Here is a 14,347-nt window from a genome sequence, read left to right as displayed (position 1 = left end):
TGTCCGCACTGTCTGGAGCAAGCTCTGTCTCAGGCTGATCTACATATGCTTCAACAGGCGCATAGTTGACATTGCTGTCTAGCATAGCAAAGTGACCGTCAAAGTCACCATTCATCCTGATGAAGTTGTGCAACGCCATGCATGCAACTATTATATGTGTCTGTGTCTCAGATGGATACGACGGAATGTTAAACAATATGCGCCACTTCATCTTAACACTCCAAACGCCCTTTCGATGACATTTCTAAGAGATGAATGCGCATAATTGAATATCTCCTTAATACCTTGTGGTTCGGGGGCGTTTTGAAAGTCTTGGATGTGATACTTGGTCTGTCGGTAAGGAGACAGAAACCCGGGGCGGTTTGCATACCCCGAGTCCACCAGGTAGTACTTCTCTACAGCAGTAAGTACCTGTAAGTTTAACAAGCTTCAATTAGAGAACAGTATTGAACTAGCAGCAATGTGTGTACCTCTAGGCGCCTTAGGGAAGAAATCTCTGTACTTTGTGAGTGCATCATCTAACACTCTCATGTCATGCACCGATCCAGGCCAGCCAGCAAGGACAAAAGTAAAGACCATGTCGAAGTCACAAACGGCCATGACATTCTAGGTTGTCTTGCCCTTCCGACACATGTGTTGCATAAATTTATCACTTGGCACAACCACAGGAATGTGAGTGCCATCTATTACCCCTATGCAACCCTTGAATTCAGGATAGAACCTAGCATTCTGGACCCTAGGATGCATTGTTGTAAAATCTGGGTCCCTAGGTTTAATGATGTCGGCAGATAGGTCTAACACACTGCTGAGGACTTTGTAAAAAAGGTTGTGCACAGTGCCTAGTGATCTCTCAAATCTATCCTCTGCTTGCCTAACTGATTGTGGAGCCCCAAGTATCCAAAGGAACATTGCTAGAGCCTCAATAGAGGTAGACTTGGTTGAGGATGTGAGGCCATAGTTTGTACTCAACAAACTATACAGACTATAAAACATTTGGGGACTCATTCTAAACATGTTGTAGCAGGCAGTTTGATTGGCAAGCTTGTTTTGTACCCATTCCTCACCTGTATATTATGGCTTCCTATACTCAGCTCTATTGCAATACTTGTCCAGATGTATAGCGTAGTCATACGTACCATAGATAAATGTTGCTTCATCATCATCTTCTAGCAGCATTTTCCAAAACTCCTACCACCAGTCGTCGTCATCATCCACTTGAGCATTAACTTGATGAACAACTTCCTGGCCATTGCAATAGAACACACAGACAGTCAGTACAAAATCTGTTGGTACCCACTATACTCATGCAAGGCTACCTCAATTCAAACATACCATGATCTCACACAGGCAATCAATATAAAAAATGAGCTTCAGAACTTAGTTTAACAACCATGCTGCAAATTAAGGGCTTAATGACATTATTCCTCATCACAACCTCGCACATAAAAGACATAGTTCATATAGGACTAATGATCTGCACACACAAAAGACATAGTTCATCATGCCAACTACAGTCACTTTTAGGTGAAATGCATGGATAGATGGTTCTAGTTTTCGACCCCAGCATAGTGCTTAATGACTTTAAGCCTTTGCTTCCACAGGTGTCTCGAGGAAGACAGTCCTGGCATCGTCATCTTTGCAGATATTGATGACACCAACCCACAGCCTTTGAATCTTGTGCACCCCAACCTCTCTTGCTGCAGCCGCAACCAATTTCTGTTCTTCTTTCTTGATGTTCTTCTCCTCATCAAGAGCCGCAACCTGTTGCTGCCTCTCCTTCCAGCAGTTTTGCATCATTGCGGTCCTGTTCTCATAACTGAAGTTGAACCTGCTCATGTTGGCATCCATGGACCGAACAGCTGCACTCTTGGACTTCTTGCTGGGAGATGATGCATCGCTGCGAGTGCTGCTGCTCCTCTTGCTTCCAGAGCTGACTGGGGTCACACAGCTCAGAGGGGTGACCTGGTCATGATCTGCTTCTTCTTCGCCGTTGCTAACGTAGTGAAGGCGGTGGCTCACCCTAGGAACAAATGAGGTCTCTCCGTTCACGGCAACTCCAACGAACATGCGGTCCAGTTCATCAATGTATTCTGGCCATCCATCTTTGAGTTCCATCCAGTCTTGCTTCCCCTGCATTGCAAACAACAAACCACGTACTGTCAGAATCAACAATAGATGCGAACCATAGAGGAACAATAGATGAGTACAGAGCTCATGAACCTTGCAATGGTCTTCCCACCACTTGTCAGAAGCAACCATAGAGCCATCTTCTCTTCTTCCCAAGCCTGTGGCCTTGTGCCGAAGGTCCTCGATGAAAAGCCAAAGCTGTTTCAGCTGTCTGTACTTATGCCCGAACTGCTCACTGTCATGAAGCTTACCAGTCGCAGCTCGAAACCTGTCCTGGACATCTTTTCACCCCCATTTGGTCATGTTGCCATTCTTGCAGTTACCCAAATCAATTTGGGTGCTGTAAATCTCACAAAACTTCTTAGTATCATCTTTGTTCCACTTTGCTCTGGTTATCTCATTCTGTGGACATTGTAATGGACAAGCAATGCATGAACAATACCTCGTATGAAAGTAAGCATTACAAATGGAGGCATGGAACATGGCAGGGAATAATGTAAACACAAAGGCAGAACTTTGATTTGAAACGTGCAAATGGGATGCGAGATGTACCGAGACGGGAGGGTTGTTGTCGCCGGCCACTGCATGACCCGCGCCGCGACGACGGCCACCGTGCGACTTGGATGCAGCTCGGCGCTGACGATGCACGGGAGCCGTGTGCACCCCACCGCTGCAGGGAGGCACGCGGACGGGAGGGGGGCCCGGCTGCTGCCGATTCCGCCCGCTTGGTCGCCGGAGCGAAGGATGCCTTCGTAGGCGTCGATGTTTGGCCAACCTTCGCTTGCGTTGACGTTGAGCCCAGACATACGCAGCTCACCTAGGGACGGGATGGTCGACGACGAGAGCGGAGGCGGCACGGAGGTGTACGAGTTGTAGTCACCGGATCCGGAGCCCGGCGGCGCCAGGGAGAAGAGGTTCCTTGTGCGGCGGCCGTCGTAGTAGTCGGAGACGTTGTCGTATCCGGCGAGGTCGAACTCGGAGCCGTTGCCGGATGCGTCGACGTTGAACTCCGAGCCGTTCCCTTCGCCGTTGAAGCCGTCCATCGCCGACGACGGGGTCAACCACGGTCGATCCGGTAGCGGACGCGATGGATCCGACCGACAATGGGGTGGATCTGGCGGTGGAACGGTGGATTCGAGCGGAGGCGGCGAGAGGAGCGGCGAGGGAGAGGGAGAGCGGCGCTGCGGGAGAGGGAGCCAGCGCTAGGGTTTGGGAGTGTGGCTGAGGAGTGTGAATGAGCGAGAGAGGATGGGGGCGGTCGTCGGCGGGGGTATTACGTCCACGGCCGAATTTGGGCGGTCCAAAGTTTGTAGGCCTGTTTAGTTAAGAAAGCCGAAACACTGTGCAATTCTGGACTCCTCGCCCGAATTCGGGCGAACTAAACGGGCCCTAGTACTAGATCAGAGATAAAAAAAAAAGTAGTACTAGATCAACAGGGCTCAGAAGTGCAGCTGCCTCCCAACTGTACTATGCTGGTTGCTGGGAACTGGGTGTTCTTCATATATCTGAAGTGGTGCTTTTGATAGAAAACTGCAAGCTCTGTTCTATGGTCATCGATCAGGCAAGGTCAAATTTTACCCTATCACTAGTGATCACCACGACGACCGTACAACCAGGGGACCGACCATTGAATGCTCTGCAAGTGGCTTGTCCGAGAGACATGTCCATTGACATCCAGTTCGTCATATCGTTTTTCAGTTTTCCGTTTCTTTTTCACATCATCATCGTATTCCATGCCTTGCTACCGTGTGTGGAGATAGCTTCAAGGACTGTACACAACGAGGAAAGGCGCCGGCCAGGTTGGGCTAGTACCGAACATCAATGCGCAATTAAGTGAGTGAAGGACTGTGGCAAGAAGGTTTGGGCCATGTTTAGTTGCCACCAAACTCTCAATTTTGGTATTATGCAAAAAGAAGATTCTCCATCACATCAAATTTCCGGTACATGCATGAAGTACTAAATGTAGATAAAATCAAAAATTAATTACACAGTTTGGTCGAACTTTGCGAGACAAATTTTTTAAGCCTAATTAGCCAATGTTTAAACAATAATTCATAAATACAAATGAAATTACTACCGTGTTTACCGTCACGGTGCAAATGCCGATTCCGGCGCCAACTAAACGTGGCCTTGACAGGCTATGGGATCCCAAGATTCAGGTAGGGCAGGCCAAGAGATTCTGCACCACTAGTGCATCGCATCGTATCAACAGTGTCCAAGTGCATGGTAGTAGATAGGTGTGCGTATGATGCAACCCAAATTTACATCTTGATGCAAGATGAGGCGTAGAATCAACCGCATCCGCACTGCACCCTGTCCTCAAGTCCTTATCCAAAGAAGGACGGCACTGCAATACTCCAGACAAGTTGCCCCGATATCAACGCATCAACAGTTGTTGGCCGATCGCGCTCGTGCTGAAATGAAATCTAGTCGCAGGACACAGCATACTGCCTGTTTAGATGGCAAATTTTTGCGATCTAGATACTGTAGCACATTTCGTTTGTATTTGATAAATTTTGTCTGATCATAGACTAACTAGGCTCAAAAGATTCGTCTTGTGATTTACAACAAAACTGTGCAATTAGTTACTTTTTTTACCTACATTTAATATTCCATACATGCGTCCAAAAATTGATGTGATGGAGAGAGAGTGAAAAAACTTAGAACTTTGACGCAATCTAAACCAGACCTACACAATGCAAATCATCATCTTTCTCGGGGCCTTATTTAGATTGCAAGTTTTTTCACTCTTTCTCCATCACATCAAATCTTTGGACACATGTATGGAGTATTAAATGTAGATAAAAAAAATAACTAATTACACAGTTTAATTGTAAATTACGAGACGAATCTTTTGAGCCTAGTTAGGCCATGATTAGATAATAATTATTAAATACAAACGAAAATGCTACAGTGCCAAATACGAATTCCTAACCTCAATCTAAACCAGGCCCAACTTCTCTTCTCCAAATTAGATAAAAAAGAAACTGTATACATATACTGCAACATAAGAAAATCTGGAGGCAGATTTTCCAAATGAGATGATGGTTACATAGCGTCGCTTAAATTAATTACATGGTCCTGTCCTGTGTCGGTCATTTGCCGTCTGGATCAATCAAGTGATTCGCTCACCAGCTGCTAACAGCAGCAGTATAATAATCCTACCAAAATCTTCTTCTACTGTAATTAAGCTACCCGCTAAAAGAATCCCTATTTCTTTGTTGTTCGGGCCCAATTTTTTTTTGTACCTACTGCTACCGCAAAGCAAATAAGGAAGCAGGTGATGATGGATGAGAATGCGATCAGAAGAATGTGGTTCCGCCGAAGCCGCGGTGGAGCAGGTTGTGCGCGATGTTGTCCCTGGCGCGCTTGGCCGTCTCCGACCGCAAGGGGTTCTCCGGCGTGGTCTCGTCGTCGACCAGCTCGCAGCGGATGGCCGGGTCCACCTCCTCGCCCCGCAGCTCGCAGATGTTGTGGAGCACGCAGCAGGCGCCCAGCACCACGGGGAGGTCCTGCAGCTTCACCTCGGTGCGCTTCTGCAGGCACGCCCACCGGGCCTTGAGCCGCGCGAACGCCTCCACCGCCACGCGCCGGAGCTCGCACACCTTCTCGTTGAACGCGTGCTGCGTCCACGTCAGGTTGGGGTGCGTGTACGGCACCAGCACCCAGTCCATGAGCGGGTAGCTGGCGCCGCCCACCAGCCACGACTCGTGCATCATGCCGGCCGCGGCGCGCTGGTGGAGCATCGACTTCTCCAGGACCTGGTCGTCGGGCATAGAACCCGGCCAGCCGATGCACACGTCCGTGAAGGCGCCGTCGGGCCCCACCACGCCCTGGAGCGTGATGGAGTAGGACGTCTTCTGGTTCCGCTCCGTGTGCCGCCGGTTGAAGTAGGCGGCCACCGAGATCTTGGGCGCGATGATGGGGATGTGGGTGGTGTACATGGCGCCGATCACGCCGGGGACACCCGAGCTGCGCTCGAAGGTCTCCTGGAACCGCGCCGCCGCGGACTCATCGGGCCACTGCAGGAAGCGCGGCATCAGCACCGACTTGATGGCGGCGCACACCTCCAGGACCAGCTTGTGGCAGGTGGAGATGCCGAGGCCGAAGCGCTTGGACACCAGGCGGAGCGGCTCCCCCGTGGCCAGGCGCCAGATGCAGACGGCGACGCGCTGGCGGACGGGGATGGCGGCGCGGAGCATGGTGTCCTCCTTGGCCACCGAGGAGCCCAGCGCGTCGCAGATCATGTCGAACGTCTCCCGCCCCATCCGGAAGGCGCGCCGGAACTCCTCCTCCGGGTAGTCGGCGCTGTTACACCGGTCCCACCACGCGCGGGACCGGTCCTTGACCCACAGCCGACGCTGGTGGTGGCCCTTACCCTGCCCCTGCCCCGCGGCGCGACTCGGCGAGCCCGACGCAGAGGACGCCGCCGCCTCCTCCCCGGCCACGACGGCCGCGGCGGCGGCCGACGCGGCGAGCCTGGAGCGCTTGGACCTGGCGGCGGCCTCGGACTCGGCGGTGGCGTCGAAGCTGCTCTCCATCTTGGCGTAGTAGTTCATCATGGCCTGCGACCTGGTGTCGGCGTTGGACTCCAGCAGCGCCAGCTCCCGCCTGGACGCGTCCGCGGCGCCCGCGCGGTCCGCGTGCTCCTCCGCCTCCAGCGCCGCCAGCGAGGTCAGCAGTTTGGCGATGGACCGCTTCTTGCCCTCCTTTTTGACCTCCTCCTCATCATCATCTTCCCCAGCCGCTCCGCCGCCGTCTGCTGCTCCGCGCTGCTTCCGGCGCCGGCCGTTGGTCATCCCTGCGGCGTTGGGGTTGGGGTCGTCGAGGGCGAAGGCGAGCGGCGACGTCACTGAGGCGGCGGCGGTGTCCTGGAGGAAAGAGCAGTAGAAGGCGAAGTCGTCGTCTCCTGCTGAACCAGCTGCTGCTCCCGCTCCACCCCCACCGCTTGGAGGCCGGCCATTGGATGGGGATATCATATACATACACGTCTCCTCCCTATCTTGCGGCCACTACACACGCAACGCAAGCAGAGGCAGTGCTGGTGGTGGGTGCGCGTCAAAGGCAGGCAGGCAGGCAGGCAGGCAGGCAGCGGACGGCCGTGGGGGGAGCGGAATGGAACGGGAAGCCGTGTGTGATTGGCGCGGCGAGGCAAAGGCGATACGGGGAGACCGGTGTGAAAGGGGGCGATATAAATACCTGACCCTTTGGATGGTCTGATGTGATGAGGCAGCGCTAGGTGTGAACGCGGCTGGTGAGTGGCTTTTGGACAAGGGGGCCATGTTTAGATTGCAAAAAATTGCAACCTGATAAATAGTAGCACTTTCGTCTTATTTGGTAAATATTATCCAATCGTGGACCAACTAAGCTCAAAAGATTCATCTCGTGATTTTCAACTAAACTGTACAATTAGTTATTTTTTTTACCTACATTTAATACTCCATGTAAGCGGCTAAAAATTGATGTGATGGAGAGAGAGTGAAAAAACTTTGGAATTTAGAGGTGATCTAAACAAGGCCGGGATTACGCGGTTTCGCGCAGGTGGGGGAAGGTGGCTGGGTCGGTAGGCTGGCGCGGCACGACACCGCGTGGACCAGATGGATATACACCAGCGGTCACCCTCCGCGGTGCGCGGTCAATAGGCATGTTCCGCATGCCGAGAGAGCTGGCGTGGCCGGAATTCTGGAAGGATTCGCCGATTCGCGCGCGCGGACAGCGCCGCCACGCACGGTGACGAATGGTCATTGTTGCCCGAGCCCGACCTCCCAAGCCCGAACGGCAGCTCCCTCGGGCGATTCCATGAGATCTGCTGCGTCCACTCGTGCCGTTTTTTTTTTTTGCAAATTCCCCCGAAACGAAGGGCGCGGCGTTCTTGGTTGATCGGCGACAGCTCGTCTCGCCTTGCTTGGATGAGGTTTTTCTCTTAGAAACGGGGAATATATTAATAATATTTCAGCTTCTGCATCGTACACACGAGAATCTCGCGGGGCAAGTAAACTTAAAAATGACGTTTTGAGCCAAAATGAGGAAACATAACAAATCGAAAAACCACATCTAAAAACCGATTCTATTGTTGAATCTCTAACCATGACGTGCAAACACCTCCATCGCAGTTGTTTCAATTTTTCTGCATCCTATCTTCATCGTCTGGCGATCCTGCTCCTTCTGCAAAAGGGACCAGGATCTGATCCAGTAAGTTCCCTGAAGATAGCCCGCAAAAAAATGCTATTAGGACCTTGTCTAACACTACATTATTCCTGGTTAGCCATAATGCCCAACAGATCGTAGTAGCTCCCACAAGAATCTGAGCTTTCAGTTTTGTGTTTAACCCTTCCACCCAACCGGGGAACAAATCATGTATACTAGTTGAAGGTGGTAAATTAAAGAAAACATGGACAATTCTAAAAAAAAACTTAGTAAAATGGCAGTCAAAGAGTAAATGTTGTATAGACTATCTGAAGAACAGAAACAACAATTCTTATCTCCTTGTCACTGCCGCCGTACTAAGTTATCCTTTGTTAAAACAACTCCCTTATAAAGATACCACATGAAGACTTTGATTTTGAGAGGTAGTTTTATTTTCCAGATCAGAGTGTTATAAAGTACAACTTCTACTATCAGTAAGGCTCTGTACATGGATTTTACTGAAAATAATCCATTCTGATGTAGCCCCCACACAGAACGATCCCTTTGGTTTGTTAACCGTACATTCGCAACCATGGCGACCATGTCCTGCCATGCTTGTAAATTAACACCTACCAAAGATCTTCTAAAGTCTACATTTAATAGTGCCATGGATAACACCGTTCTTACCGATGCACTTTTTTCCTAACAACATGGTAAAGCGCAGGAAAGAGAGATTTTAGTGGACACGATCTCATCCACGAGTCCTCCTAAAATTGCCCTTGAGACCCATCACCTAGATCAAACTTGCCCAGCGAGAGAAACTCTCCCTTGACCTTCATGAGGCCAGACCAAAACTGAGAGTCTCCATGCATGTATTGAACCTGTGTCAAGGTTTTATCTCTTAGATATTTATTCCTAAGCAACTGTTGCCAAACCCCATCTCCATTTAACAATTTAAAGAGCCATTTGCTTAGAAGACACTTATTGTGAACATCTAAATTTAAGACTCCCAATCCTCCTTGGTCTTTCGGTGTACAAACTACCTCCCATTTAGTCAATCGATATTTCTTCTTGTGGTCATCACTCTGCCAGAAGAACCGTGATCTAAAGTAATCCAACCTTGTCAGAGCCCCTTTAGGTACCTCAAAAAAAGAGAACATGAACATAGGGAGCCTACTCAGAACAGAGTTAATCAAAATGAGCCTTCCTCCTACCGACAACATCTTACTTCTCTATTAATTTAGCCTTTTTTGAAATCTTTGCCCAACATGTTTTCAATCCTTATTCATGAGTATTCTATGATGCATAGGAATTCCTAAATATCTAAAAGGGAACGATCCCATATCACACCCAAAAATGAGTGCATACTCATTTTGTTTGTCTTTGGCTGTTCCGTAGCAAAATATTTCACTTTTATGGAAATTGATCTTGAGTCCAGACAACTGCTCAAAAGCACAAAGTAAAAGCTTTATGTTTTTGGCCCTTTCTAGATCATCATCCAAAAAAATGACAGTGTCATCCGCATACTGAAGGACTGAAAGTCCCTCATCTGCCAAGCGTGGAACAACCCCTTGGATTTATCCAGCCTCTTTAGCTCGTGAAATAAGAATAGCCAGCATATCAACTACTATATTAAACAGGTTTGGAGATAACGGACCCCCTGCCACACTCCTTTTCTAGTTTAAAAAAATGTCCTATATCATCATTGACCTTTACTGCAACACTCCCTCTAGACATGACTTTTAAAATCCATTCACACCAAGTAGGTGAGAATCCTTTCATTCTGAGAACCTATTGCACAAAATGCCACTTTAATTTGTCATAAGCTTTCTCGAAGTCTAGTTTTAAGATAACTCCATCTGGTCTTTTCCTATGCAATTCATGAATTGTTTCATGCAAGATCACAACTCCCTCCATAATATAACCGCCCAGAATAAAGGTTGTCTGCGAAGGACCTATGAGCTTATCTGCCACTTTCAAAATTCTATTGTTTAGCATCTTCGTGAATATTTTAAAGCTCACATTTAATAAACAAATAAGTCTGCATTATTGTATCTGGGCTCAGCGACCTTTGGTAGCAAAGAGATTACCCCAAAATTAAGACTATGAATAGGCAGCCTCCCAGCATGGAATTCATGAAAAAGGCTCATTAAATCCGGCTTTACTACCTCCCAAAAGAACATGTAAAATTCTGCAAGAAAACTATCCGGACCAGGAGCCTTGTTATGTTCCGTATCGAAAACTGCCATTTTAATCTCCTCCTCGCTGAATGGAGTCGTCAATACATCATTCTCCTCCATCGACACTTGAGGTATGTCGCACCTCAACGTCTCGTCCAATGAGAAAGAATTTTGTGTATGCGGTCCCAACAATCCTTTATAGTATTCAGTTATATAATTTTTCAAGTTCACATCATCAACAATAGTTTCTTCTTCCTATTCTAGCTGTACAATTTTTGTTTTCCAGTGTCTGCCATTTACCACCAAATGAAAATACTTAGTATTATCATCTCCTTGCAATAACTTTGTTGCTTTTGATTGTTAGAGCCAGTAAATCTCCTCCTCTCTCAGCAACTTAGTTAATTGCCCTTTGAGATGATGTCTAAGTTCCATCTCTTGAGGTGACAACAGAGATGTCTCTGCCTTTTTCTCCAAGACATCTATCTTATCTAACAAATTAGTTTTTTTGTTCCTATTTTGTGACACCAAATTTCTAGCCCATCCTCTAAGAAAATGTAGTAGTCTTCTAATTTTGTTTTGCCACTGATCCAAGGGTGACCAGCCCCTATTCTCAGATTCCAAACTCTTGAACCAGTTCAAAAAAACCATCCCTTATTAGCCATCCTAGCTTGAATTTAAAATTCCTAGCGTTGCCACGGTGCGATGGTTCCCCACCATCTAGTAAAAGGGGTGTGTGATCTAAGATCTCTCGGGTAAGTGCTTGGACGTAGGCTAGTGGGAATTTTTGCTCCCACTCTGTTGTTACCAAGATACGGTCTAGCTTTTCATAAGTTGGAACCTCTGCATAATTCGCCCAAGTAAATTTCCTACCCGTCAACACCAGCTCTCTCAAATTCAGAGATTCAATAATAGCATTAAACAACATTGGCCACCTATTGTTATATCTTTGTTTTTCTCTGCTGGTTTTCTGATGATATTGAAATCACCCCCTACTAAGAAAGGTAGATTCCCACAGTTAGAACATGCTTGTACTAACTCTGATAGAAAAATGCTCTTTGTATTCCTCTTGTGCTACACCATAAACAGACAAGGGGCCCATCTGAAACCATCTTGTTTATTTTTTTAATACAAACTTGATATGGAAATCATCATCCTCAATGTTTTCTACTTCAAAACAATCTTGATTTATCCCCATTAGCATTCCCTCGGACATACCCCGAGGATACCGCCAATGCCAAACAAAATTAGCCCCCGCACAAAAAATTTCTAGACACTGAGTCGAGAAACTATTTTTGTTGGTTTCTGATAGAGCTATAAAGTCAAGTTTATAATCTACCGCCACATCATGCAAAAACGTATGTTTAGCTAGGTTGCGTAGACCTCTACAATTCTAGAAAACTCCTTTCATTAAAACAAAATTTTGGTTTTTTTTTCTCATAACTAGTTTCTTAGTGAGGAGTTTCATTTTCTTTTTACTCTTTGCCACCTTGATGGGTACATTTACAAGTACTCCTTCAAGGTCCGCACTATTATCGTCCATCACCTCCTCCGTTAAGTCACCACAGAGTCGACTAATAGCGGAGGTGTCGGGATCGATCTCATCCTCCTCAAAATCGATGTCATTCTCAAAATTGTTAAAACACTTAGGCGCCTTCAATCTTTCTCTTTCAACATCTTTGATTAAAGAAACAGACCCACAGATTAAATTATCTTTGTTACCCAAACTAATACCCACTCTCCCTAGGTTTTCCTCAATACGAACATTAGAAAAAGAACAAATTGAATGAACATCTAAAGTACCTTGGGGTTCCTCGAGGTTCTTGAGTGCAACCCTTCTCTCTGCTCTTTCGAGAGAATCTACATCAGCCAAGTCCGTATTCTGCTTGCTGAGCTCTCCGTCTGACAACACCGCCATCTTCATGACACTCCCCAACTCATTTTTTGACCCGTCATCTGCTGCCACTCCCGCTTCGATCATGGCATCAAGAAGGTGACCAAGGTGTTGTGCACCATCAGCAATCGCTCCCTTTGTTGCACCAGCAAAATGCCCAACTGAGATCTCCGTAAGTTCCTCATCAAACAAACTAGCCGGCTACCTCAACGGTGTCAATTTCTGCAACTCCCGAGCTGCAGCCCCACTAGCCGACATGGTCGGCTGTCCTTTCTTTGAATCGGCCACTGACGTCTGTAGTTCCAGCCCTTTAACAGTAGGTTCAGTCCCTGGCGATATCCCTTTGGGTGGCTGATTTGGTCCCGTGGAGCTTTCTCTTGCCGAGGTCACCTTCTGAGCCGCCCATCCAGAGGTCGCCGGCTTTCCACCTGGCCTAGTATGCTGCGAAGAGAAACGAGCCAGCGCTGAAGCTTCAAGACTTGCTGCGTTCCTCACGTTCACCGAATTTCCTTTTTGAACTCCAACAAAGCATAAGCTGCATCACTTAGAACATCTCCGAGAGTTCTCAAAACACTCTCCTAATTCTTTGTTTTTTAGCAAGATTGAAAAAATTCATCTCCAACAGTTCCTAATCCCACCTCCTAATCTTTTAGGACTAGGAAAAAATTGTTAGTCACTGGACGGCGGTTGATGCCGGCGGGAGGTCACGAGCACGACGATGCACGGTGGTTTTTTGTGCTGCCTGAAAGCGCAGCTTTTCTGAGTTGCTTTCTTCCTTTTATTGAAACGGATTACAAAGAACGGAGGTCTCAGCGGCAGCCCGTGCATCGCGCTCTGGTGCGTCCATCCCCACACCCACGATGTCGTGCACGACCGAGATCCCAGGCTCGTGGGCGAGCTAGTCCAGCTCCACGGCCTCCTAAGTGTGCGGCTAACCACAGGTTGGTGCTCGGCACATGCAAAACAGAAAAGGAAACATGCCTATCTTTTGCAACTAATCCTGCGCAAGAATTACTAACAAAACTCCTCCTAAGTCTTGCGCAGGTTCTGTACATTGATGACACCGATCCTGGAACGAAGTTCACAAAAATGATCCTGTCCCAGAGCCTTTGTCAAGATATCAGCCAGCTGCTCAGCAGTCCCAATGGACTCAACCTTAACCCTGTCTTCCTCAATGCATTCGCGAATATAATGGTATCTAACATCAATATGTTTGCTGCGATCATGGAACACAGGATTCTTACTGAGCTGAAATGCCGACTGGTTGTCAATCTTCAAGCTGATGGCACTGGACTCCTTGCCTTTGAGTTCTGCGAGGAGGCGTGCCAACCAGACTCCCTGGCAAGCAGCTGTTGTTGCAGCCATGTATTCTGCCTCACATGTAGACAGTGCAACTACCTTTTGCTTCTGAGATTGCCAGGTGATCAGATTGTTGCCGAGGAAGAAAAGAACTCCTGAGGTGCTCTTCCTTGTATCAATGTCTCCTGCATGATCACTGTCACTGTAACCCATCAGCTGAGCTTCTCTCTTCCTCTTGTACTGACAGCCATAATGTAAGGTCCCAGAAATGTATCTGAGCACCCTTTTGTCAGCTGCCATATGTTCAGTGGTTGGGTTCTCCATGAACCGGCTTACATAACCCACTGAGAATGCCAAATCCGGCCTTGAATTCACCAAGTAGCGCAAAGATCCCACAATGCTTCTGTACTGAGTTGAATCAACAGCAGGGGCAGTGCTCAACTTACTCAGTTTCAACCGTGGCTCCATGGGAGTCTTGCTTGGTTTACAGCCGGCCAGACCGGCTCCTTCAAGGATCTTCGCAGCATACCCTCTCTGGCACAGGGTGATCCCATCTTCAGCCTGTACCACCTCCAGCCCGAGGTAGTATTTGAGCAGTCCCAGATCAGACATCTGGAACGTCGACTTCATCTCCTCCTTGAACTTGTCGATGTCGGAGTGGTTGTCGCCGGTGATCACCAGGTCATCCACATAGACCCCCACAACTAGACGCCGATCACTCTGT

General features: G+C 48.0%; 1 protein-coding gene across 1 annotated transcript; it reads right to left on the bottom strand.

The window, feature by feature from the left end:
- Positions 1–5,080: 5,080 nt before the first annotated feature.
- Positions 5,081–7,306, bottom strand: LOC136452339 (protein ALP1-like). Its single transcript, XM_066452956.1, has one exon. It carries the CDS (start codon positions 7,110–7,112, stop codon positions 5,430–5,432), a length of 1,683 nt encoding a protein of 560 aa, XP_066309053.1. The 5' UTR covers positions 7,113–7,306; the 3' UTR covers positions 5,081–5,429.
- Positions 7,307–14,347: the final 7,041 nt, after the last annotated feature.

This window comes from Miscanthus floridulus, chromosome 5 (genome assembly GCF_019320115.1).
Source record: "Miscanthus floridulus cultivar M001 chromosome 5, ASM1932011v1, whole genome shotgun sequence".
Classification (NCBI taxonomy): Eukaryota; Viridiplantae; Streptophyta; class Magnoliopsida; order Poales; family Poaceae; genus Miscanthus; species Miscanthus floridulus.
The sequence above is the reverse complement of the archived record's forward strand: the minus strand, read 5'-3'. Positions and strand labels throughout refer to the sequence as shown.